The 25,475-nt window shown below is 49.2% G+C and overlaps 2 protein-coding genes across 9 annotated transcripts in view; one reads left to right on the top strand and one right to left on the bottom strand.

Annotated features, from left to right (window-relative positions):
- Mfsd13a (major facilitator superfamily domain containing 13A) overlaps positions 1-7,771 on the top strand; it is a 16,356-nt gene extending 8,585 nt beyond the window's left edge. For 4 of the 7 annotated variants that reach the window (XM_057777446.1, XM_057777447.1, XM_057777444.1 and 1 more), the window contains 5 exons: positions 9-132; positions 1,145-1,241; positions 3,067-3,238; positions 3,313-3,506; positions 4,751-5,479. In XM_057777446.1, coding sequence (XP_057633429.1) covers positions 9-132; positions 1,145-1,241; positions 3,067-3,238; positions 3,313-3,506; positions 4,751-5,010 — 847 coding nt within the window. In that variant the 3' untranslated portion in view covers positions 5,011-5,479. Of the gene's footprint in view, positions 1-8; positions 133-1,144; positions 1,242-3,066; positions 3,239-3,312; positions 3,507-4,750; positions 5,480-7,735 lie in introns of those variants that run through there. The other 3 variants (XR_009057560.1, XM_057777449.1, XM_057777448.1) reach the window with 3 other exon arrangements.
- Actr1a (actin related protein 1A) lies at positions 7,747-25,475 on the bottom strand. 2 transcript variants are annotated; one of them, XM_057777450.1, is made up of 11 exons: positions 25,347-25,475; positions 18,575-18,639; positions 16,773-16,848; positions 15,987-16,112; positions 14,289-14,413; positions 12,161-12,377; positions 11,480-11,572; positions 10,799-10,973; positions 10,638-10,699; positions 9,582-9,622; positions 7,747-9,428 (listed from the first exon to the last, which is right to left on the bottom strand). In XM_057777450.1, exons 1-11 carry the CDS (start codon positions 25,392-25,394, stop codon positions 9,326-9,328), a joined length of 1,131 nt encoding a protein of 376 aa, XP_057633433.1. In that variant the 5' UTR covers positions 25,395-25,475; the 3' UTR covers positions 7,747-9,325. The 2 variants fall into 2 exon arrangements, with proteins under 2 accessions (XP_057633433.1, XP_057633434.1); XM_057777451.1 differs by lacking the exon at positions 10,638-10,699.

The raw sequence follows: 25,475 nt of genomic DNA, 5'->3' as shown, positions 1-25,475 counted from the left end.
GCCCACAGCGTATGTGAGGAAGAGCCTCTGGTGGGTGGTGAGGAAGCGGGCAGCATCACCTTGGGCCAGTACCTCCGGCAACTGGCACGCCACCAAAACTTCCTGTGGTTCGTGGGCATGGACCTGGTACAGGTATGGGAGCCGTTCCCTCACCCCTCCTTCAAGGGAACTTCGAGATGGAAATGCAGGAGCCCTCCTTGGGTTTGATGGTAGGAAGGTTGGGGAGTTAGGAGACCTAGGTTCTAGCCCTTTCTGTGCTCCTTAGTCACTCCCTTGTGTGATTGCCCCCCCATTCCCATAGTGCTGAGCCCAGGGCCTTGGATGTTCTTAGGTAATGACTCTACCACTGAGCTACAGCCCTGCCTCTCTGTGTGATCTGAGGCAGCAGGTCTCAGCCTTTGAGGCCAATCCTGTCTTCATAATGTAAAAACTAACACACACACACACACACACACCCCTTTATCTATCTATCTATCTATCTATCTATCTATCTATCTATCTATCTATCTATCTATCTATCTATCTTTGGTTTTTCAAGACAGGGTTTCTCTGTGTAGTTCTGTCTGTCCTAGAACTCACTGTGTAGGTCAGATTGGCCTTGAACTCAGAGATACACTTGCCTCTGCTTCCCAAGTGCTGGGATTAAAGACGTGTCCATCACCATCCAGCAAAACTTGTATTTTTAAAATGCATTTTAAACACAAAAATATATTCATTGTCTTTATACCATGAAAACTTAAAAATTGTTCTAGTTGCTATCTTACCACGCCTTCAAACTTTTAGTAAAATTAGGTAGGCCACAAGGAATGTCATTTAGGTTTGTTCTGGTAAATTTCATGTTTGGTGGCATGGGGAGAGAGGCCTGTGCTCACCCTTGCTCTGAGGCCCGGGGCTGCGGTCTGCCTGCTGGCTGTGGAGTTCACCATTATGTTCACCCTGAGGCCCAGCGCTGCTGCCCCTGCTGACCGTGGCCATGAACTCCCACCCTTCTGTGCATACTTGGCCCTGAGGCCCAGCGCTGCTGCCCCTGCTGGCCCTGGCCATGAACTCCCATCCCACCCTTCTGTGCATACTTGGCCCTGAGGCCCAGCGCTGCTGCCCCCTGCTGGCCCTGGCCATGAACTCCCACCCTTCTGCCCCTCAGGTGTTTCACTGCCATTTCAACAGTAACTTCTTCCCTCTCTTCCTGGAGCACTTGTTGTCTGACCACATCTCCCTCTCGACAGGCTCCTTCCTGTTGGGTAAGTGAGGACAGCAGCTTGCACATCCTGCTCCCAGTTGTGTTTCCCTGGGTGGAGGTCTAGTGGTCCTCACCTTAGTCCTCATGACGATGGTGTACCCACGGGACGTGGTGCAGGGCATTGCCAGTGTGCCATTTGGCTTTGTTCTTCAGTCTTTCTGAGCTACATTTGTTTGTTTGCTTTTTTTTTTTTTTTAAACAGGGTTTTTCTGTATAGCTTTGACTGTCCTGGAACTAGCTCTGTAGACCAGGCTGGCCTAGAACTCACAGAGATCCGCCTGCCTCTGCCTCCCGAGAGCTGGGATTACAGGTGTGCGCCACTACCACCCAGGCAAAAAAATTATTTGAAGGAAGAAAAAAGAGATAAGTTAAAGTATATGAGAGGGGTTTGGGGTGTGGAACCTGTGCGAGGCTCTGCTGGACTACATGAGGCTCTGCTGGACTACATTACCCAGCACCACATAAACATGGCATGATGATACACATCCGGAATTGATGTACTCAGGAGGTAGGAGGATCAGTTCAAGGTCAGCCTAAGCTACACAGCAAGGTGTATGCTAGCCTGGGCTATGTGAAACTCTATGTCAAAGCAATTAAAATAAAAAGAGGTTAAGCAAGGTAGTGCAGGCCTTTAATCCCAGCACTCAGGAGGAAGCGACAGGCTGATTTCTGAGAGTTTGAGGCCAGTATGGTCTATATTATGTGTTTAGTTACAGGCTAGCTGGGGGCTACATAGTGAGTTCCTATCTCAAAACAAAAACAAAATAAAATAGGTTGGGTGTAATGGCACACACCTTTAATCCCAGCACTTTGGTGGCAGAGGCAGGTGGATCTCTGAGTTTGAAACCAGCCTGCTCTACATAGAGAGTTCCAGGACAGCCAGGACTACACAGAGAGAATCTGTCTCAAAAATAAAGTAAAAATAAAAAATAAAGCTAGGTATGGTGGTTGGGACTATAATCCCAACACTCAGGAGATGAAGGCAGGAGGATCAAGAGTTCAAGACCATCTGGAGCTGCATGGCACTAAATTCAAAAGCTAGAAGAAAATAAAAGTGCGCGGGAGTCTGTCTATGAGCCCCGTGCAGATACAGTGCCGTTTATATAAAGGGAGTATGTCTGTCTATGAGCCCTGTGCAGAGACAGTGCTGTTTTATATAAAGGGAGTATGTCTGTCTATGAGCCCTGTGCAGAGACAGTGCTGTTTTATATAAAGGGTTTTATATAAAGGGAGTATGTCTGTCTATGAGTCCTGTGCAGAGACAGTGCTGTTTTATATAAAGGGAGTATGTCTGTCTATGAGCCCTGTGCAGAGACAGTGCTGTTTTATATAAAGGGAGTATGTCTGTCTATGAGCCCTGTGCAGATACACTGCCGTTTATATGAAGGGCTGGCAAATCCGCAGATTTTGCTGTGCATGAAGGGTACTGGAGTCAACCAAATAAATACCAAGGGGCTGTAATACCTACCTCGAAGGGCTTGGGTGTGAAAAGTAGGCAGGGAGGTGGCTCAGCAGTTAGCACCGGTTGCTCTTCCGTGGGCCCGAGTTTGATTTCCATTTACCCACAAGGTGGCTCACAACTGTTTGTAACTCCAGTTCCAGGGGACCCAATGCCCTCTTCTGGCCTCTGCACGGATATACATGCAGTCAAAACATGCATCCGCATTAAATAAAAATTAAGATATGATACTAAAGCGTGAAGAGTGCAAGGCACTTTTGGTAGACAGTTAATGCAAATTGATTCTGATTGTTCTGATGTCGGCTGCTGACCACCACGGAGGCTGTGGCATTGCTCCTGAAGAGGCGGGACCCTCTTCTCTCCCTAGGCATCTCCTATGTTGCTCCTCATCTCAACAACCTCTACTTCCTGCCCCTGTGCCGGCGCTGGGGTGTCTACGCTGTGGTGCGTGGCCTCTTCCTGCTCAAGCTGGGCCTTAGCCTCCTCATGCTGCTGGCTGGCCCGGACCGCCCCGGCCTGCTTTGCTTCTTCATTGCCAGGTATGCCATGCCCACCCTTGCCCCCACACCTCTGCGTCCACCCCCCTCACTCTTGCTCCTCTCTCCATGGGCAGCAACCGTGTCTTCACTGAGGGCACCTGTAAGCTGCTGACCCTTGTGGTCACTGACCTAGTGGATGAGGACCTGGTGCTGAACCACCGGAAACAGGCAGCCTCGGCTCTCCTCTTCGGTATGGTTGCCCTGGTGACCAAACCTGGCCAGACCTTTGCCCCACTGCTGGGCACCTGGCTCCTCTGCTTCTACACAGGTGAGGCTCCTTGTCCTATGAGCTCTGGTTCTGGTGAGGGAGGCAGAAGGGTTGTGCCCTGGCCTGCACTGCCTTGGGTTGATGGCCCTTGTTGGCACACCCCTTCATGTTTTCAGAAGTTCATTGATTCCCCCAACAAATCAGCACAGACCTCTGTATAGGTTGGCTCCTGTATGTAAGGGAGGTAACAGTGGTAAGACAGACAATATCTTGGCTGTTGTGGAGCTTAAATTCTAGACAGGGCAGAGTAATTAAGCCTTTAATCTCGGCACTTGGGAGGCAGAGGCAGATGGGTCTCTGAGGCTAGCCTGGTCTACAGAGTGAGCTCCAGGACAGCCTGGACTACACAGAGGAACCCTGTCTTGAAAAAAACAATTCTAGACAGGGAGAGGGGTGGACAGGGTGTCGCATGGATTGGATTTTCAGTGTGGAGTTTCAGGCCAGGAGGCGACATGGTCTGATTGACGTTTTGAAGTTCACGTAGCTCAGCTGGAGAGCACTTGTCTAGTATGCACGGAGCCGGAGTTTGACTCCCAAAACCCCACAAACTCGCTGTGGTGATGGACACCTGTAATCCAAGCACTCAGGGAGTGGAGGCAGGAGGATGAGAAGCTCAAGACCATTCTTGACTGTACAAGGAGTTTAGGGCTAGTCTGGACCTGATACCCTGACAAGTTGAGGAGGAGGAGAAGGGAAGGAGGACGAGGAAAGGAAGAAGCCCTGCATGACGGCACTTGCCTTTAATCCCAACACGTCAGAGGCAGGAAGTGAATTCTGTGAATTGAAGGCCAATTTGGTCTCCATAGCAAGTTTCAGAACAGCCAGGATTACTTAGACCCTGTTTCAAAAATAAGGAAAAAAACAACAAAAAAATAAAATATAAAATATAGCTGGATAGGTGGTTAGGAATTGTGGCATATACCTATGCCTATAATCCCAGCTACTTGTTAAGGCTAAAGCGGGAAACTACAAGACTGAAACCACTGTTTAATTTTTTTTTTCCTGAGACAGGATTTCTCTGTGCTGCCCTGGCTGTCCTAGACACTTTATAGACCAGGCTGGCCTCGAACTCACAGAGCCTCTGCCTCCTGAGTGCTGGGATTAAAGGCATGCACCACCACCGCCCAGCTTGCTTTAACTTTTCAAGTGTGGTTTAGGACACTTACCTGTACTCCCTGAGATGCCTGTGGACTTTGGAGGAGCAGCTGGGCTGACCATGGCCCTTCTGTGTGTTCTAACCGTAGGTCATGACCTTTTTCAGCAGTCCCCAGTGATCGTGGGGAGTGTCCAGCCGAGGCCAGAGCCCCCAGCCCCGGCCCCAGCGCAGGCTGCCACACTCCGCCAGGGCTGCTTCTACCTGCTAGTGCTGGTACCCATCACCTGCGCGTTGCTGCAGCTCTTCACCTGGTCCCAGTTCACGCTGCACGGGAGACGCCTCCGCATGGTCAAGGCCCAGCGCCAGAACCTAGCACAGATCCGAACGCTGGACATTAAGATGGTGTGAGAGCGGTTGCAAAGCCACTCTGCTGAGGTCCTTGCCCCAGTCCCAGCAGGAACCTCTCTTGCCGGCCGGCATCCTACTTCACCTTCGCTGGGTGCAGCTCAGAGAGCAGGTGGCTGGGGCCGCTCCTGGGGAGGTCTGCCCTTCGCTAGCTGGCTGATTGAGCTCGGGCAAGGGCTGGATTGTATGTGCTCAGGAACTGAGGCTCTTGTGGGACAAGAAGGAAGGAGGACCAGAAAGGGCAGGGCGGAGTGTGGTGCACAAGGAGGTGCTGGGGTACTGGAGCTGGCAACTTGGTGGGTTCAGGAACTTCTGAGACTGTAACTCCTTTTGCCCACTTAGGCGAAGCTGACTGAAATGCTCCTTGCCTCTCCTCCGAGGCTTCTCTGCTTCAGTCGGAAGTAGCATGGCCTCTGTGCTGTGGGCTCCCTAAAGCCCAGCAGGCCTCCAAAAGTAAAGCCAGTCATTCCTACTCTTGAGGTCTGTGCCCTGTGTGTGTGGAGCAGGCGCACAGGGTTGGTGGGAGCTGGGAAGTACCCCACGAGCATTTTCCTAGCAATACTGGGACAGAAATGCAAATTATGAGCTGGACCTGGTGATTTGTGCCTATAACCCCAGTATTTGGAAGGCTGAGGCAGGATTGCCTCAAGTTCAAAGCTAGCCTAAAAAAAAAAAAAAAAAAAAAAAAAACACCGAAACACTTCCACCACCACCACCAAATCAGCTCAGCAGACTGCTGGGTGATCAGGCCTGGAGCCGGTTACCTCTGTGCGGTTCCCACACACCATTGCGGACAGTTGTCAGAATGGAGCCGCTGCCAGGCCAGGGGCTCGCCACCCTGAACTCACCTGAAGAGCTTCCGAAACACCCTGCCTGAGTTTTCGCCCAGATTCAGACTGGGTCTGGACTGGCAGTGCGAGCTTTTGTGTGATGCAAACCTCTGGGGGTGATTTTCCTCACTGTAGGACCGTCTCATACTGGTTAGCAGCGACCTGGGCCTCCTCTACCTACCAGCTAGCTATCAATAGCATCCCCAGTCTCCAGCTGTGATCACTGAACAAGTCCAGATGTTTCTAGATGTGTCCCATGGGCAGACTGATCCTAAAGGGAACCTTCTGCTCTAGGCCAGTGGTTCTGAGGGTCTGCACAGGGGATCAAACTAGGCACACGGCCCAGCCAACAAGCAGTCACTCTCTCAAGGTTATTTTTGCTTATGTGTATTTTTGTGGTTCTGACAGTCTTTCTGATATGGATGATAAAGCAGCCATACTTTATACTTATTGGGAGAGTAAACATTTGTTAGGTATCTGCCAATTTTCTTTCAGATACAGGTTTAAATTATTTATAGTTTGAGTGTAGCCCTAGCTGTCCTGGAACTCACTCTATAGATCAGGCTGGCTTCAGAGATCCACCTGCCTCTGCCTCCCTGGAGTGCTGGGATTAAAGGTGTACACCACCACACCCAGATCCCTTAATTTCTTCTTCTTTTTTTTTTTTTTTGGTTTTTCGAGACAGGGTTTCTCTGTGGTTTTTTTTTTTTAAATATTTATTTATTTATTTATTTATTTATTTATTTATTATGTATACAATATTCTTTCTGCGTGTATGCCTGAAGGCCAGAAGAGGGCACCAGACTTCATTACAGATGGTTGTGAGCCACCATGTGGTTGCTGGGAATTGAACTCAGAACCTTTGGAAGAGCAGGCAATGCTCTTAACCACTGAGCCATCTCTCCAGCCCCTCTCTGTGGTTTTTGTAGCCTGTCCTGGAACTAGCTCTGTAGACCAGGCTGGTCTCGAACTCACAGAGATCCGCCTGCCTCTGCCTCCCGAGTGCTGGGATTAAAGGCGTGTGCCACCACCGCCCGGCTCTTCTTTTTTTTTCTTTAACAGTTATGGCTGTCCTGAAACTCGCTTTATAGATCAGGCTGGCCTCGAACTCACAGAGATCACCTGCCTCTTGCCTCCCAAGTGTGTGCCACCACTGCTCCACATCCAATTTTTTAAAAGAACAAATCTTTATTACATTTGTTTGAGTATGTATGTGCACTGTTGTGCATGCGGAGGTCAGCGCTCAGCTTGCTGCATGGAGTCAGTTCAAGTGGACAGAACTGTTGGTGAGTGTCCTTTCTCTGCAGTCATTGGAATGGTCCAGGCTCTTCATTCCCAAATGCTTTGCGTGGGCAGGTGAGGGGCACTGAGGGGTGAAGGCAAGGTTTCACGCATGCTAGGCAAGTGTTCTACTGAATTATAAACACCAACTGTCTTTGAGACAGGGTCTAAGTGTGGAGACTGACTCAGAACTCACTCTTTAATCCAGGTAGTCTTTAAACTTGCGATTCTCCTGCCTAGGTTTCCTGAGCAGCTAGTGTTACAGGCCTAGGCTATACATGAGTTTTAAGAACTCTTATTCTGCTGGGCAGTGGTGGTGCATGCCTTTAATCCCAGAGGCAGGTGATCTCTAAGTTTGAGACCAGCCTGGTCTACAAGAGCTAGTTCCAGGACAGGCTCTAAAACCACAGAGAAACCCTGTCTCGAAACCCCCCCCCCCCCAAAAAAAAAGCTCTGACTCCAGGGATGCCAGGACAGCCATCATTTGAAGTCAGGCTCACTCGTGGATTTGCGTGTGCACAGGAATTAGACTCTAAGTTCCCTTTCCATCTACCTAACAGGTTGAGGATTGGTCTGCATATCAGATCAAGACCACAGTGTCCTTTTCTTCCCACCAGGCACTGGCTACAGAAAGGCTGAATCGATGTATCTACTGGAACGACTTTATTTAAGTACACTGGGCCCCACCAGGCAATGTGACTTTGCGAGGCTGTGCAAGGGACAGGCTTGGGCTAAGAGAGGTGAACTGGTTAAGCGCACTGCAGTCCACGGGTTGCCACATCGATGCCACACACACCAGCTTCGGCTCACATCTGGCAGGGGCCTTTGGTCATAGGACAGTGGAGAGAGAATACTGTCTGGAATATGGAACTGAGGTGGAACTCGATACCACTGGTGAAGGAGCAGGCGAAGACAGACTCACCCTAGCTTTGTACCGTCTGGGTACAAAGGCCCTTGGACCGCTTCTGAGAGCCCGTGTGAGCCCATCAGTTCTTGGCACTTGGGCCCCTTCTCTCCATTCCCGAAAAGGTCCAAAGTCAGAAGTGGCTTTGATCAACCCAGAAGGGGCCTCCCTGCCCCTTTCCCTTCGTCTCTCTGGTCAGCTAGAGCGGTCGGTGAAAGGCAATATGGTTAACTGCAGCTTTCTTGGTTTTCATGGGTCTAGACCTCTAACATACCTCCCTCGCAAGGGCCTCTGCCAAACAATGATGCTATTTCCTGTTTGGGAAAATCCAACTGCACCAGCCTGGTGGTTCCAGGGCAGTGAGCAAGTGGAGGAAGTAGAAAAGAACCCGGCTGGGGTGCCTTGGTGCAGCCCCCAATCCCGCAGGGTCCCACGGCCTACGAATACTGTCAGTTCATCAGCAGGGAGTGATGGCCATGGGTGCTGTGGAAACTAGTGCTGTAAACATTAGTGTAAGCAAGGTGACCAGTGGGCAGGGGACAGTGAGTCCTCCCTGCAGCCCCTTTACTGAACAAACACTTCAATAAATAAAACTGTGAAGATGGCATTGAAACAAGGATGGATGAGAAGCAAATAGGCCCTGGAGCCCACAGGTCCTTAGAGTCCCCAGGACCCCTGGATGTGGCTGGGGCTTGTAAATTAACCCTGAAGCTATCTCCTGTCCCCAAATGCCCAGTGTGGTCCTACCTGCTTCCCAAGTGGACATGCTCTCTCCTGAACCCAGTCTACAAGCACTGCTGGAGTGTTTTTCAGTCTCCCAAACCCAGCCTGAAACAGAGCCAGACAGAACTCAGCCTCAGCTCTCAGTCTGATCCAGAGGCATGGACAGCAGGATGATGAACAGGCAGACAGCGCTGCCTCCAGCCTCGGCATTCTGGGGTGGGATGGGGCCAGCCCAGCCTTGATTGGCAGCAGCAAGGTCTCTCTATGGTAATCACCATAGTTCCACACAGCCAGACAAAGGCCTAGCCGAGAAAAGAGTGGGCCTCTGCCAGAGCTCTTCCCTGGAAGGGGCCAGTTAGTAGTCAACCCCAGGCCTCAGGCCATCCATCCCCATCGTGCGTAGTTCAATGTCCTTTCTGGGCCCGGGATCCCTGGGCCCCACGGCACTCGATATGCGCACACACTCATACCCACACACGCACTCACACACACAGGCAGCTCCTCTCCAACACTCCAACTCCAGAAAGCGAGTTTTCAAGTGGAGTTAACTTCAGAGAGAGGTGAAGGTGGTGTCTCAGCATTAGAAGGTTTTCCTGTGGATGGATCGGGCACCGTCTTCCTCGTACTCCTTCTTGGAGACCCACATCTTCTTAAAGGTGTCCAGGGAAGCAAGGATAGAGCCTCTGGAGTGGAGGAAACCCAAAGGAGCAGCGTGAGCGAGTGAGATTATGCAGCCAGCCAATTCTGCAGGGGTCTTTCTTAAAGGGACAGGGTAGGATGGTGGAATGGTCAAAGCTCTCATCTCCCACTCTGCTCTTACTCCGTGGGCTACTCACCCAATCCACGTGGAGTACAGCCTCTCCTGGGGTGCAGATATCTGCAGAGGGGTGAAAGGAGGAGTCTAAGACACCCGACCCTACTTACTCCTCTTCTGTATATGTGTGTGTTCCCAGGTATATGTGAGCATGTGTGAGCACATATATGTATGTGGGTGTGTGCACATGTGTGCACTGCACAGAGGCCAGTGTTGGCATCTGGTGTCTTCTCAATCACTCTCTAATTACTGAATCAGGAGGCTCTTGCTGAACCCAAAGTTACCAGTTCTGTCTAATCTACCTAGACAGCTTGTCCTTGGGGACCTTGTCTTCACCTCCCAAATGCTACAAATGGCCACCATGCCTACCTGGCCTTTATGTGAATTCTGGGGACCTGAACTCTGATCCGGATGCTTGCACGCCAAGTGCTTTGTCCACTGAGTTATCTTCCCAGCCCCACCCCTGCCCACCTTTCACTCTGTCTCACAAGTACAGTGGATGGATGCCATGCAGTAAGTTCCTTGCTGGACCGCTGGCTTCCTGCAGGAGCTGTGGTCAGCCCGACACTAAGCAGGGACATAAACCTGTGGCAGGACTTTGACCCTTTCATTTGGGGTCTTGCTTTCTGAGTGACTCCCTTCAGCAGACACTTAGAGGAGTTCTACCTTGATGGATGAGGGAGCGTGGCAGCAGTAAAGTCAAACTGTCGGTTTAGTGCTCCCGAAGGACACAGTGGAGTCCTAGCTAAGTTCTCTAACACCCTTGCGTATATAAACTTGACTCTTCTCAGATAGGGTGTCTATGTAGGTCTAGCCTTGAACTTCTGGCAGTCCTCCTGCCTCGGTCTCCACAGTGCTAGGATTTCATGTGTGCACATATAGCTGCTGATCCACACTAAGGGAGTAAGAACAGGTCCTCTTTGAGGCCATGTACCCTATAGGGTCATTCTATGTGCTAGGAGCCCCTGGCGCTGCCTGTGATTGCCTGAAGAGCCTGGGGAGATCCAGAAGGGGGATACACCATGTGCTAAGTCCTGGGAGCCCAGGTCTACCAGCCTGACCTCCAGCATGCCCCTACCCTGATCTTCACGTCTTTCGGAGCTAGTTTCTTCACTTCACTCAGCAGCCTGTCACCAAAACCTAAAGGGACAGAAAAAAGAGACCCCAAATTAATTCTCTGTACATCCAATTCCTCTAGGATAGACCTTCTCCAACAAGAGTCCATGAGCAAAGACCAACCTTTGAACAGGGTAGAACCTCCTGAGAGGACGATGTTGGAGAAAAGCGTACGCCGTAAATCCATGTCAGACTTCTGGATGGCAAACACCAGGACCTCATGGATACCCTCACTCTCCTCGCCAATCAAGTCTGGCCTGAACAGCAGCTCAGGGGCCCGGAACCTGGAAGGGCCGATCTGTAGGGTAAAGAGCCATCTTAAGAGGTTGGGCTGGGACTGGGGTCCCCTGGAACTGGGAACAGAAGAGGTCTTTCTGCCTGTTTCTTAGGAACCAGGTATATGAGAAGCCCAGACTGAAGACAAACCTTCTATGTCAAGGGCCTTAAGGAGCAGACAGGGCTCCTGGGAACAAACGAGGCTTCCAGGAAACCAGGGAGGGGAAATGTTACCGCGAGCTCTGGCATCTCTAGCTAAGACATCTGTAGCATTAACACTCTTGGGAACATCTTACCAGAGGGAGTTCCAGGGAGCAGTGACTTTGCTAATCTGTACCCAGGGGTGGTTAAAGACAGCACAAATACCCACTTCCCTATGCACCCTGACCGAGGGAAGTCCCTCTGAGCCCCTTCCCTTTTCTACAGAGAGGCACTGGGCTGCCCATGCTTCTCAGGGCCTCGCAGGGCATTCCTCTCAAATCCAAGCTGAACGGTGGGTATGGGGAGAAGGGAAAGATGTGGTACTACCTCAATGGTGCTGCCATCGGGCAGGTAGTACTGGGCCTTCTCAGTCTCCAGCGTCTCATCCTTCTGGGGGTTTATGGACAGGTAGCAGGCTCTCTGCAGAATCAGGTATGGAAGTCAGGATGGCAGGAAAATCTAGTGCACTCCCAGGCAAAGTCCCACCAAAGTGACATGCTGTTGCAGAGATCCGCTCGTCTGTTGTGACTGCCTAAGAGTTGCTCGCCCAGAACCAGGGACAGCAGTCTGCTGCCCTGAGTTCTTGTTCCACCTTCCCGGTAGGCAAAGCTGGGACTTGGCTCTATAGCTGCTTGGCCTGAGGCTACTCAAATTTAGCCAGGCGCAGACATCCTTCTCCCTCTACCTCTGATTCGGTTCTGGTTTCCCATTCGCAGCTCAGAGGCATGTCAGGAGGGTACGATCCACTTAAGAAGGAAAAGCCTGTTTCAGCTTCTCCAAGGACATGAACCACAGTCTGCAGTAATGTGTGCTGTGCAGAGGCCCAGCTTAGGGACTGGAAATGGCTCCTTTCCCACAAGACGGCGGGATTCAGGAAAGTGAAGGAGAGAACCACACACAGTGCCAGGGGAGAACAGAGCCTGACCCAGGCCCATGGAGCATTAACCCTCTTCTCTCTGAGGGTCACTATTCCCCATCCCACCCCTAGGCCCACAGGACAGCACTCACTTCCTTTATGGCCTTGACAATCTCAAACTCGGAGGAGGAGTGGAAATCATAGCCCTCCTTACGTAGGTAGAGGCGGAGGAAGCGGGAGACGTCTCGGCCAGCAATGTCGATGCGCATGATGGAGTGAGGCATGGCGAAGCCTTCGTAAATCGGGACTGCATGGGTGACACCATCCCCGGAATCCAACACCACGCCCGTGGTCCTGCCTGTGGCATAACTGAGGCAAAGGAACAATCACTGAGTTCCACAGCTCCAGGAAGAAATCCACCTGCCAAAGCTCAGAGTCAGTGGAGTTAAGCCTGGGGTCTACTTTTCTCCTGGGCCCTTCCGGAGAGTGAAATACTAGGGAAACCTTGAATGAGGAGCAGAACTTCTCCAGCATCCTGAAGAACAGGCCTTCCTGTCTGGAGTCCAGCAGGCCTTTAACTGTCCTGGAGACTCGGCCTAAAGGGCAGTTTCAACTCCCAAGAGAAGGGGAGGGTAAAGAAAAGAGTGAGGGAAAACACGATGCTTTTCATTTTCCTGGAGAGCCTGGTCTTCCCCAGGCAGCCTCTGGGGTCTGCCTATAGTTTTCTATCTCCAAATGACAGAGATAAGAGACTCAAGCATGGGAGCAAACCCCTATTCGGCCTCAGCGTTCAGAGGTCAACAGGTATAGTCAGCTCATACACCCTGTGTGTTATGGCAACTTGATGGGGAACCTCCTTCAGCCAATGGCCTTTGAGAGGCTGGACCAGGTTGAGGCGTGGCTTTGGGTACCAAAAAACCGCGGTCCCACCTGCTTGCCCCTCTTCTTCCCATAGGCCACACCTGATGTCTGACCCCGTTCCTATTTCCTCACTATGATTCATGAGTTTTCCTTCTTAATAAAGAAAAACCTTAGTATACCCAGTTCGGAGCTAGTGAGGGATTATTTGATTCATGTTCCCCCATCTGACACAATCTGCTTCAGCAGCTGCTACCGAGGCTGAATTCTGTCTTATAGAAATGCAGTACCAAAAATATGAACGCTTTTCATTTGTTCAGAGGTCACAAATTAAGATTTGGATATGAAATTCTTCAATTTCCTCCTGGGGATGCTGGGGATCAAACGCTACACCTTTGTCTATTAGGCAAGGGCTCTACCATTAAGTCTCATACTCAGCCTAGGAAATCTCCCAGACTAAAAATGCTGGCTCACAATTTCTTTCTTCTTTTTTTTTCTTTTGGTTTTTCGGGAAAGGGTTTCACTGTTTAGCTCTGGCTGTCCTGGAACCAGCTCTTGTGTAGATCAGGCTGGCCTCCAATTTACAGAGATTGTCTCTGCTTCCCAAGTGCTGGGATTAAAGGCATGCACCACCACTGCCCGGCAGGCTCACAATTTCTTAATGGGGTCAAATAAATCCTCTGTGTAGGTCATAGGGTACCATCTCAGCAGCAGACAGATGAAGGCATGAGGCAGGGTGTAGGGGGCTTGGGGGAGCACGGCAAGGTGGTGGTGTCTAGTTCACAGATATGTTGTGGCTATTTGTACACCATGTGAAGATGTTCTTGCTGTGATTGGTGTAATAAAAAGATGAACAGCCAATAGCTAGGCAGGAGGCATAGACAGGACTTCCAGGAGAGAAAGGAAGAGGAGGAAAATCTATGTGCACAGGAAACTCCAGGAGACACAGAGGGGAAACAGGATGGAAGAGACATAACGCTATGTGATTGAATGTAGATTAATATAAATGGGTTAGTATACGTTATGAGAGCTAGTTAGAATAGGCCAAAGCTATAGGCCAAGCTTTCATAATTATTCTGTCATTATTTGGGAGGCAGCTGGTGGGACAGCAAAAGCCTCATTACAGATACACCAGCAGCCTTGCGCAGCACCTGGCACAGACAACACAGAGCAATGCTGGGATACACTGAGCCTTCAGGAAGGGCGGGGGCGGCATATGGTCATGGACTTGGACACCAAACCTGAGATTAGACACTGGGGTAGCAGCAGTCCCAGCCACACCCGTGCTTCCGGTTTCCTCTGAGGCCTCAATGTCTAGTTTCAGGAAAAGTTCCTCTCACTCTCCTAGTTCCTAGCTCCTCCTCATGGGCAGAGGCTCGGGTTACCGTGTGCGGCCATGTGAGCCAGGCAGCCACTACTCACAGGCTAAGCACAGCTTGCATGGAGATGAAGAGAGCTGGCACGTTGAAGGTCTCGAAGAAAACTTCTGCGGCTCGTTCCCGGTTTTTCCGAGGGTTTAAAGGCGCCTCAGTCAGGAGCACAGGATGCTGCGGAAAGAGGCCCGGAGGCAGGCAGTGTGCGTCAGCTGTGCATTCTCCTGACCCTGCCTTGAAAGTTTGCTAGTCCAGGGAACCTGTCAGCCTCCCTCAGAGGAAAGCAAGCTGAGCTCGTCACATGCCGTGCCCAACTTCACATCCTAAAGTCCCATTCTGTCCTTACCCTCTGAGTCCACCTCGTCTTCCAAAACTCATCTCTAGGTCCCTGAATCTGCTGTGTATTGTCTACTTGACAAGATTTTGTTAAACTCTGAATTATGATACGTAAATATATCTCAAAATAGAAAATTAAAATTTAATGTTGATTTTGTTTTGTGGTACTGGAGATTGTTTCACATGCTAGACTCTTCCACAGAGCTGCATTTCTAGCCCTTTTACTTATTATTATTTATAATTTTATTTTTATTTTATGTTCATTGGTGTTTTGCTTACATCTATCTGTGGGAAGGAGTAGGATTCCCTAGATCTGGAGTTACAGACAGGTATGAGTTGCCATGTGGGTGCTGGGAATTGAACCCAGGTCTTTTGCAAGCACAGTTAGTGCTTTTTTTGGTTTGTTTGTTTTGTTTTTAAAAGCCTTATTTTATGAGTGCTCTATCTGCATGTACACCTGCATACACCTGCATACCAGAAGAGGGCATCGGATCCCACCATAGATGGCTGTGAGTGACCATGTGGTTGCTGGGAATTGAGCTCAGGACCTCTGTATATCTCCAGCCCCCATTTTTGTTTTTTGAGATAAGAATCTTGCTATAGTCAGTTGGGGGTAGCACAAACTTTTAATCCCAGCACTCAGAAGGCAGAGGCAGGATGATGTCTGTAAGTTTGTGGATAGCCTGGTCTACAGAGGGACTTTCAGGACAATCAATGGTACACAGAGAAACACTGTCTCAAAGAACAAAAAACAAGGTTGGGTAATGGTAGCACATACCTTTAATCCTAAGAAGGTGGAGCTCTGTGACCAGGTGGCCAGCCTGGTCTACAGAACTAGTTCTAGAACAGCCAAGGTACACAAACCCTATCTTTTTTTGGTTTTTGACAGGTTTGGGGCCTGTCCTATAACTAGATCTTGTAGACCTGGCCGGCCTTGAACTCACAGAGATCCATCTGCCTCTGCCTCCCAGGTGCTGGGATTAAAGGTGTGTACCACCACTGCCCTATCTTGAAACACCCCCACCTCCAAAAAAGAGTCTTGCTACATAGCCCTAGACTGATCTCAAATGTTCCCCTCTCCTGCCACTGCTGCCTTCCAGGTGCTGGCATTACAAGCATATGCTGCTGTACCTAAATTCCATTCTAATATACATATTAGAACTGCCTCTGCCCTCTGACCATTGGGGTTAAAGGCCTGCACTACCACCACCCAGCTCAGTTCTAACATATTAATGGACTGGTATGAAGATAAAATTAGACTATCTCTAAAAAGTATACAAAGCCGAGTGCCAGCACACATTTAGACTCATCTTGGCAGCAGTCACTGCCATCCTCATCCTCATCATTGCAGGAGTGTAGTTCTGCCCAGTGTGGCATCCTGCACAGTAGTGTCCCGCACACGGGCCCTCACCTCCTCTGAGAAGGTCTGCAGCTGGTCCTTAGAATAGACATACTGCCAGATGCGCTCCATGTCATTCCAGTCTTTGACAATGCCATGTTCCATGGGGTAGCGGATTGACAGCAGCCCTCGGTGCTCCTGCAAGCAGAAGGCTCAGTCTGTAGCAGCAGCTGGGCTCTGCCTGGCACCCTGCTCTCCCAGGCCTGAGCTGTGTAGGCAGAATCCCTTCTGAAGGAGCTGCAGCTTCCCAGGGTTGCAGCCTGCAGTCCTCACCCATGCTGAGGGCAGGCATCATTCTAAGCTGGAGACTGTATGCTGCAAGCTGCCTGTACTGTCTGAGCAGCTGCACAGCAGAAAGTCTCCGCATTTCCATGGCCCCCATGTGCCCTGTACCCACCTCCGCACTTGGAACCTAACGTGGCAGCAATGACTCTGTAGTTATGCTTCCTAGAGCCCGCCTGGGGGTTCTGCCAAAGCTAGGGTAATTAACTCATACCTAGGGCAGGTCAGAATGGATCTCCCCTCTGAATCCCTCTTGCCAAAAATATAACCAAACCAATCAACCTAAACATTGGTAAGGTAGTGACAAGATCCAGAAAGACAGTAGAAGTCCCATTTTCCAGACTGGTCTCTAATTTACAAAGTGGGGTTCCAGATACTTCTTATCCAAGGCCAGAGTCTGCTCTTGGGAGAAAATGATCCCTTTATTCATTGCTGTGTTCAGCTGCAAACACTTCCATTATGGCGGCTAAGGCAGGTTCTCTGCCAGCCTGTGGTTCCTGCTTCACTGGGGATTACCTCAGCTTTGGGGCCAATGAAGATGTCACCTTCGAGGGCTCCTGCCATCACACGGACATGCTTGGGTCTGCCCACACTAGAAGAGACAGCAAAAGGAACATTTCTCATTTCAGGACAGACCATGAGGGCACAGTCCAGATGCAGCAATGTACTCCCAGTCCACTGTGCCCCTCTCCGAGGAGGGAGGTCTCAAGTCAACCTCCATTTCCTTTCCTTTCTGAGTTTTGTGTAAAGAACATGCACTGCTCTCTTCCCGCTGCTCTTCTGAAGAGGCAAGCAGGACTTTGTCCCCTCTCCCCCTCCCCTTTACCCTTTTCTGAAAAAACTTCATATTCAAGCTCTGAAAAAATAAAGATAAAAAGAATATGTACTATTTCAAGTTATTTTCCTATTATCGACTTGTATTATATAGTCTGTAAATTCTAACTCTAGTTCTTATATTTTCCCAATGTGTGTATAGATAGAATTTCTAAATGGCTGGGCAGTGGTGGCACACTTAGGAGGCAGAGCAAATCTCTGTAAGTTCGAGGCCTGCCTGGTCTCCAGAGCTAGTTCCAGGACAGCAAGAGCTGTTAAACAGAGAAACTCTGTCTTGAAAAACCAAAAAATAAAATTAAATTAAATTAAAAATTAAAAAAAATAATCCGGGCGGTAGTGGCACACGCCTTTAATCTCAGCACTTAGTGACAGGCGAATCTCTGTGAGTTCGAGGCCGGCCTGGTCTACAGAGCAAGTTCCAGGATAGGCCCAAAAGCTATAGAGAAACCCTGTCTCGAAAAACCAAAAATAAAAATAAAATAAAAAAAATAGAGGGTTCCGTGGCTCTCTAAGTCACCAAGGACAAAATTGATGGCATTAGAGAGAATCAGAGTTGGTTTGTTTTTTTGTTTGTTTATTTGTTTTGAGACAGGGTCTTTCTGTTGTCCTGGAACTCACCACGTAGACTGGCTGGCATCCCAAGTGCTGGACTTAAGGCATGTGACACCATACCCAGCCTTAGAATCAGATTTTTAAAAAGAGGGCCAGCAAAAGGGTTCTTGATGTGCTCGTCGGTGGACTGAGTTTGATCCCTGGAATCACTCCACAGCGCTGTGCTCTGACCAGCACACACGTTGTAGCACAGCGCTGTGCTCTGACCAGCACACACATGTTGTAGCACAGCGCTGTGCTCTGACCAGCACACACATGTTGTAGCACAGCGCTGTGCTCTGACCAGCACACACATGTTGTAGCACAGCGCTGTGCTCTGACCAGCACACACATGTTGTAGCACAGCGCTGTGCTCTGACCAGCACACACATGTTGTAGCACAGCGCTGTGCTCTGACCAGCACACACATGTTGTAGCACCTACCTCCTCCAACTCTCACACACTCATACGAGCACTCATGCATGCACACACACACACTTAAAAATTAGAGGCCTTGCCGGGCGGTGGTGGCGCACGCCTTTAATCCCAGCACTTGGGAGGCAGAGGCAGGTGGATCTCTGTGAGTTCGAGACCAGCCTGGTCTACAAGAGCTAGTTCCAGGACAGGCTCCAAAACCACAGAGAAACCCTGTCTCGAAAAACCAAAAAAAAAAAAAAAAAAAAAATTAGAGGCCTTTTGCTGCACCTCTCAGTATTTGCCAGGTAGTATCACATTCCTTTGCTTATCCAGAACCCCCTTCACATCCTTTGCTTGCTTATCGTCCTGGGTACCAAGGCTAACCTGAGAATTCTTCCTCCTCAACGAGGCAGGGCTGGGCACGGGACAAAGTCGACAAGAGCCCCACAGTCACAACCAACCTCAAAATGACTTACTAGTTTGGAAAGCAGTATTTGGGGATCTGATCACCAGCAAAACCAGCTTTAATCACACCGGATCCCTGGGGAGAGAGAACAAAGAAAAGTGAGGCCTAGCAATAAGTCAAGCTGTTACGGTATGGTTCCATTTCCATTCAGAGAGAAAGAGCACATATTTGTGAGTATAACAGACGTGTTGACAGGAGCATAGGAGAAGGTGAACACTATTCAGGAAGAGACGGGACTGGAGATCGCAGCCAGGACCTCCACTGCATACTTAACGAACTGTTCGATTTTTCTGAACTGTCGATGCGCATACATGATAATAATAAATAAAACAATTTAAAAATATTAATAAAGGGAAGAAAAAATAAACAGAAAACATGAGAAATAGAATTACCTAGAAGTAATTACCACAAGTAGGGCGGCAGGGAAAGCATGTGTATTCTCCTGTTCTCCTAGCCTTACACGCCAACCTCCCTGTCCCAGGTCTCTAGGACACATCTCACTAGGTATCTTGTATTAATTCTGCCTGGATGCATGTTCTCTGGCTCTTATAGGACACAAGCACTATATTTTGTAGGGTTTGTTGTTTTTCACAAGCCAGTGTTTTACTCCTTTGCCTCCTGATAGTCGAGGGCAGGGAGGTCTCAATGTCTTGCCTGAGGAGAGAAGACAAGAGTCAGACTCCTGCCCCACGACTCGAGTGCAGTGTCAGGAAAGAAAGAACCCTTTTTCTTTATTTTCTTTCTCTCTTCCTTCCTCTGCTTTTTCTTCCTTTCTTTTCTTTTTCTTTTCTTTTCTTTTTTTTTAAGAAAAGAAAGGGTTTCTCTTTGTAGTTCTGGCTATCCAGGAATTTGCTCTGCAGACCAGGCTGGTCTTGAACTCAGAGTTCTGCCTGTCTCTGCTTCCCAAGTGCTCGGATTAAAGGCGTGTGTCACCACTGCCCACCACCCAGCAAGAACCCTTTTTCTAACAAGTAACAAGCATCATATCTTCCAGGGCCCAACCAATGTGAATACTGACTGTAGGAACTCACAACCGCGTGCAGGGAAGACGGCAAGAGCTGATGCTGTTTGCAAATTTACCCATTCCCTTCCTCTAACCCTGACTACAACCAGATCTAATGCTCTGTTCTTCTAGCTCACCTGGTTTTCGGTCAACCACTTCTCCACACTGCAAACAGTTAGTACATGACAGACGCAAGCTAGCCAGGTTATCTTTGCACCAAAGGCTTTCTGGCACACCCCAGCTCTCTGGTTCCTGCTCTACAGAGAGGTATGGAGGTGATGAGAGCAGTCATCTCAGTGTGTCTGCCTCTGGCCAGTCTGAGGACCGGGGTATGTGTGGTGAGAAGCGGTGGAAGGACTGGGGAGACAGCAAATAAGGGAAGATGTGCAGACTCGTTGGCCTGGGCAGTGTGGCAAGGAACCCAGGAAGCTGCAGCTGTGACCTGAGCTCAAAAGCCTAGGATGGGGAATTCTCTGACGGCAAACCCCAAGGCTTGGGCACTGGTATGGATGGATGTGCACAGCACTGTGCAAAAGACCTTCAGGAACTTGTTAGTTCAAGCTTCTACTTGTTCATTGTCTGTACAGGGTGTGTCCAGCCTACAGACTAGCTGGATCTCCTGGCAGGGGTCCAGACGAGAGAGTGAAGGTGAGTCCTAAGACAGGATTTCACGTACTGCAGGCTGGCCTCAAACTTGTTCTGGAGCTGGAGGTGACCCAGAACTCCTGCTCTACTGCCTCCACCTCCTCAACGACGGGATTTTACAGGTGTGTGCCTCCATGCACTCTCAGATCTGAATTCTTTTTCTTTTTTTAGGTTTTTGAGGCAGGGTTTCTTTGTATAGCCTTGGCTGTCCTGGAAAGTTAGGTCAGACTGGCTTCAAACTCACAGAGAGCTGTCTGCCTCTACCTCCCCAGTGCTGGGATTAAAGGCATATACCACCACCGCCCAGCTAGATTTGAATTTTTTTTTTTTTTTTTTTTTTTTTTTTTTTGAGACAGGGTTTCTCTAGCTTTTTAAAAGTTTGTCCTGGAACTCACTCTGTAGACCAGTAGACCAGGCTGGCCTTGAACTCACAGAGATCTACCAGCCTCTGCCACCCGAGTGCTGGGATTAAAGGCGTGTATCACCACCACCTGGCTTTAGATTTGCATATTTTTAAGAGTTGATTTTCCAAGTTGCTTGCTTTGAGTTTACTAGCACAAGGACAAGAGTCTGGGTAACAAGGCAGCTTAAGACATCAGATTCATCCAAGCATGTGGCACATGCCTGTAAACACTACCAATTGGAGGCTGAAACAGGAAGATCCAGATTTAAGGAAGCTACATGGCAAAACCTTGCATCAGAAAACCAAGCTAGAGATGGCTCAGTGGTTAAGAGCACTGACTGCTCTTCAGAGGACCCAGATGGATTCCCAACAACCACATTGTGGCACTGTATGTTTGTGGTGTAAAGACATGCAGGCAAAACACCATATATATAAAATGCAAACAGATCTCAACAAAACCCAAAGCCAAGTGAAGCAATGCCAGACTCATTTGTTTGTCTCTGTCTTTCTAGCAGAAGTATGACAGGCCCAGCTGTAGTACTGTGCCTTTTTGAAGGGTAACCTGTGATTATCCTCCTGTATCTGGCAGCAAACCACCATTACATGACAAAGCAAGTGTCTCATGCCCTCTGTTCGAATTTTTGCTTCCCCCTTTTCTCTACTTTATTTCAAGTTCCTTAAGATCAGAGATGTCACATCTGTCATCTGCTAGACACTCACAAGAGACTAGCTAATGAGAGTTAAAATTATAAGTAAAGTGTGACAGATAGTTGCCAGGCAGTGGTGGCGCAGGCCTTTAATCCCAGCACTTCGAAGGCAGAGGCAGGCGGACCTCTGTGAATTCAAAATCAGCCTGGTCTACAGAGTGAGACCCTGTCTCAAAAAAAAGAAACATGGGAGGCAGAGGCAGGTGGATCTCTGTGAGTTCGAGACCAGTCTGGTCTACAAGAGCTAGTTCCAGGACAGGCTCCAAAACCACAGAGAAACCTTGTCTCGAAAACACACACACACACACACACACACACACACACACACACACAAAAAAAAAAAAAAAAAAGAAAGAAACAAAAATTTAAAAATTACAAAAGAAATTGGCAGGTGAACCTAAGTTATGAATTCGAACGAGCAGTTGCAACGCCAGCAAGCAGCCCCAGGCAGAGGTGGTGTGAAGAAGGCAAATGTAGCATCAGAGTGATGGCGTTCGGAAGAGCCAGACCCAGCTTGTCCCTAGGGCCCCGGCAGGCCTGTCAGGACCAGGGCTGGACCAACAAGCAGGGGCAGGAGGTGAGTGAGGTACTCTATTCTGTACCTCACCTCAGAGCACACAAAAGCCGACATCCACTTCTTTAACAGCATTTACACAGGAACTATGTACCTCGCAATGAGCTGCCCCCCATGCTATTCGCTTTAGCAAAGGAAATAAACAAACACCCTGTAGAGGCATCTTGAAGATGCAGTCTCATGAGATGTTTGTTGGATTTAGGAGGGCTAAAGTCAGCTCCTAGCCACCAATGACCATTCTGATGCAGGCAAGGAGCAACTCCCTCAGCAGGCTCTTCAAGCACCAGCGGGCTGTAGGCTTGTGCCTGAGCAGATTTTATCTAAGCACTTCAGGTTGCTTGATGTGGTGGGAAAGAGGCCCGTGATCTCCCATCTCACAAATAAGAGCAGGATTCTTTTAGAGCGCTGGTTCCAGGACAGGGGTTGCTAATTGGTCCATTTTGATTCTAACACTCTGTTTGGTTCATAAAGTACTTTAAAGAAAGACAAAAAACTTACTGAGATAAAATTTCACATACATAATTTACAAACTTAAGGTATAGTACAGTTCGATGTATTTTAGTAGTCAGACTTGTATATAACCAGGGTTTAACCACAAACTTGTAACTAATTGAAGAACTTGTTTTACCACTCCAAAAAGATGCCCTGTGCCCAGTAACAGTCATTCTGCATCAGAAGAACCCATTCCTCCAGCACTTGCTGCTACCTACCTACCTGTGAATCACAAGACTTAGATTTACTGGCACTGGCTACAAATGGCAGACCGCATGTGAACTTTCCTTCTGATTTCCATATGGCGGTGCACGCCTGTAATCTCAGATCTCTGGAGGCAGGTAGGCAGGAGGACCCTGAGTTTGAAGCCAGCTTTGTCTATATAATGAGTCTCCAGGGTAGCCAGAGCGGCATAGTGAGAGTCTTTGTAAGAAAAGAATCAAAGTCTGGACAGACAGTTAAGGACACTTGCTGCTCTTCCACAGGACACAGGGTGGATTCCCAAGCACCAACCCAGCAGCTCATGACTCTATCAATTCCAGTTCGAGGGCATCGGACGCCCTCTGCAGGCCTCCACAGGCCCTGCATGCATGCAGTGTACAAAATTTGAGAAAAGAAATGGGGAGCTGAAGAGATAGCTCATTAGTTGGGAGCACTTGCTGTTCTTCCAGAGGACTAGAGTGGTTCCCAGAATCCATACTGGTTGCGAGTGGATTCGCAACCGCCTGTAACTTCAGCTCCAGGGATCCAAGGCAAAGGAGCTGGTGGGATGAGCAGGCTGTTCCTGCACTGTTAATGCCAAAACAAAACTGATAATTCTTTTTTAAAAAAGACTTTATTTTAATTATGTGTATATGTGTATGTCTTGTGTGTGGTCTATGTATGTGTGTGCAAGGACCCTCAGAGACCAAAGAGGGTGTGGCATCCTCTGGAGCTGTAAGCTGCCTACAAGGGTGCTGGGAATGGAACTGTGATCCTCTGCAGGAGCACCAAGCGCTCTGAACTGCTGAGCCATGTCTCTAGCCTGAGACGGATCATTCCGACACAGTTTTTTCTTTTAACAACTAAATAAAAGGTGGATCCAACACACAGAAATGAGCTAAAGACATAAGTAGTCGTGTTCTCTAGATATCAATGCTGAGAACAAGAAATTCCACAAGACTCTGTCTCAAACAAACAAACAGGGTCTCACATCTTAGAAGTTGGCTTCAAACAATGACCTTGAATTTCGGATTTTCCTGTCTCCACCTCCCTAGTGCTGGGATTACAGGCATGGACCACCACATCTGATTTATAGGTCAGGTCTATGCTGTGCTAGGGATGGAGCCCAGCACATGTCATGTCATGCATGTCCGACAAGCACTACCAGCTGGGCCACTGCCCCCCCCCCAGTCTCAGCTTCACCCTTTTCGTTCTTTTTTTTTTTTTTTTTCAAGACAAGGTTTCTCTACAGAACAGTTCTAGCTGTTCTGGAATTTCTCTGTTGACAGGCTGGTCTCGAACTCACAGAGATTCGCTTGCCTGTGCCTCCAGAGTGCTGGGATTAAAGACGTGCACCACCACGCCCCGGCTCAGCCTCACCTTTTAAAAAGGCAGTTTACAACATATAAAGCAGCCTTCCTTGAAAGACTGAAGAACTTGGAACCAGGTGATTTCATTGTTAGTTGGATCTTCAACTCCTAAAGTGGGTGGTCTGAAAAATCTTTCCCAGCCTCCGGTTCCTGCATAAACTGGGGAGAGCAATCTTCATCTACCTACAATGCAAATAAAAGAACCTAGTGGCTCGCCCAGGTCAGAGGGAACTGGTGGTTTGCCTCAAAGAAGGGGTCTTGAAAGAACAAGGAAGATTTCAGTCTCGCCTGGACCAAACCTTTGAGTGAAATACAGAAACTGAAGATAACTGCTCAGCCTCATAAGAGCAATATTTAGGTCCTATTTGTCATTATTGATGCATTTGTGGGGGCGTGGCTAGCAAAGGAACAACATTTGGATAAGGCGATGAACTTAGAGGGCACCGCTGATGCAGAATATGACCTTGATCTCTTCCACCTTTGGTGTTCCTTTTGTGAAAGGGGCGGCAAACTTCCTTCTGAGCCTTTCCCTTTTCCTGAGGCTTCCATTTATATGTTGGCCAAAGTGCCTTGCAAACGCTAGCGTCCCTGACAGACACTGCATAGATAATCTGCCGCCTCTCAGCTGGGCACCGCAAAAGGAAAGCACCTGGCTTGCTTTTCATTTTTTCACTCTCCTTTTTTGTTTACCTTTACTAACTATAATTTATAATCACAAAAATAACTGATATCCTATAATTTATAATCACAAAAATAACTGATATCCTATAGCCATTTCTGGCACCAGATTACCCGGCCCCACCCAGGTACAGTTTACTACGCCGCCCTCCGGCTCACACCCAAGGAAACTGCCCTTCTTCACCGGTGGCCCAGCTATCGCCTTCCGCACTGAGTGAGTCCAGCCAATCCCCACCGCCCTAGAGCACTGCCCCACCCCTCACACAAGGGAAACACTATGGCGGCCACAAGAGCGACAAGCGCGCCAGCCAATAATCGCAGAGTGATGTTCTAATCCGGCAAGGCCCAAAGGCGGGACCAATAGGCCAAGACCGACGGAGAGAGCAGCCAATTGAGTGATGGGAGGCCAGGGAGAAGGCGGGTGCTAGGGTCTCAGAAAACGGTTAAGGCCCCTTGAGTCGAGGGTCCAAGGACCCTTCTCAGTCTACACCTCTTCCCCTTGTCTGCCCTCAAATTCTCCATCATACAGGTGCTGCTGGCCGCCCTCCGTGCAAACTGTGGATGTGGGGAGGACGGGGGCGGCGGCAGCTGAACCCGCCTGACAGGCCGGGCCAGTGACAAAGAGCAGGCGGCCTAGGCTGAAACCTCGGAAACGATCCCTTCTGGAGGACAGCACAGTCTCTTCAGAGATAGGAAAGACGCTACTCACGTTGTCGATCACAACAGGCTGGTTGGCGATCACATCGTATGACTCCATGGCAGAGGAATCTTTCCTTCCGAGGAAGGAACTGCCAGCCCGGTCCGCTGCAAACGCCACTGACACGCATGCGCAGTCTAA

Source organism: Chionomys nivalis, chromosome 8, assembly GCF_950005125.1.
Source record: "Chionomys nivalis chromosome 8, mChiNiv1.1, whole genome shotgun sequence".
NCBI lineage: Eukaryota > Metazoa > Chordata > Mammalia > Rodentia > Cricetidae > Chionomys > Chionomys nivalis.
This window is presented reverse-complemented; position numbering and strand designations above follow the sequence as displayed.

Coding starts and splice junctions, on each gene's coding strand:
- Actr1a (XM_057777450.1), bottom strand. CDS start 25,394: ATGGAGTCATACGATGTGATCGCCAACCAGCCTGTTGTGATCGACAAC. Junction 16,113..16,772: donor TCATTGGCCCCAAAGCTGAG/GTAATCCCCAGT, acceptor TTCTGCTTGCAG/GAGCACCGAGGGCTGCTGTC. Junction 9,429..9,581: donor CTGTACTCCACGTGGATTGG/GTGAGTAGCCCA, acceptor CCTCCACTCCAG/AGGCTCTATCCTTGCTTCCC.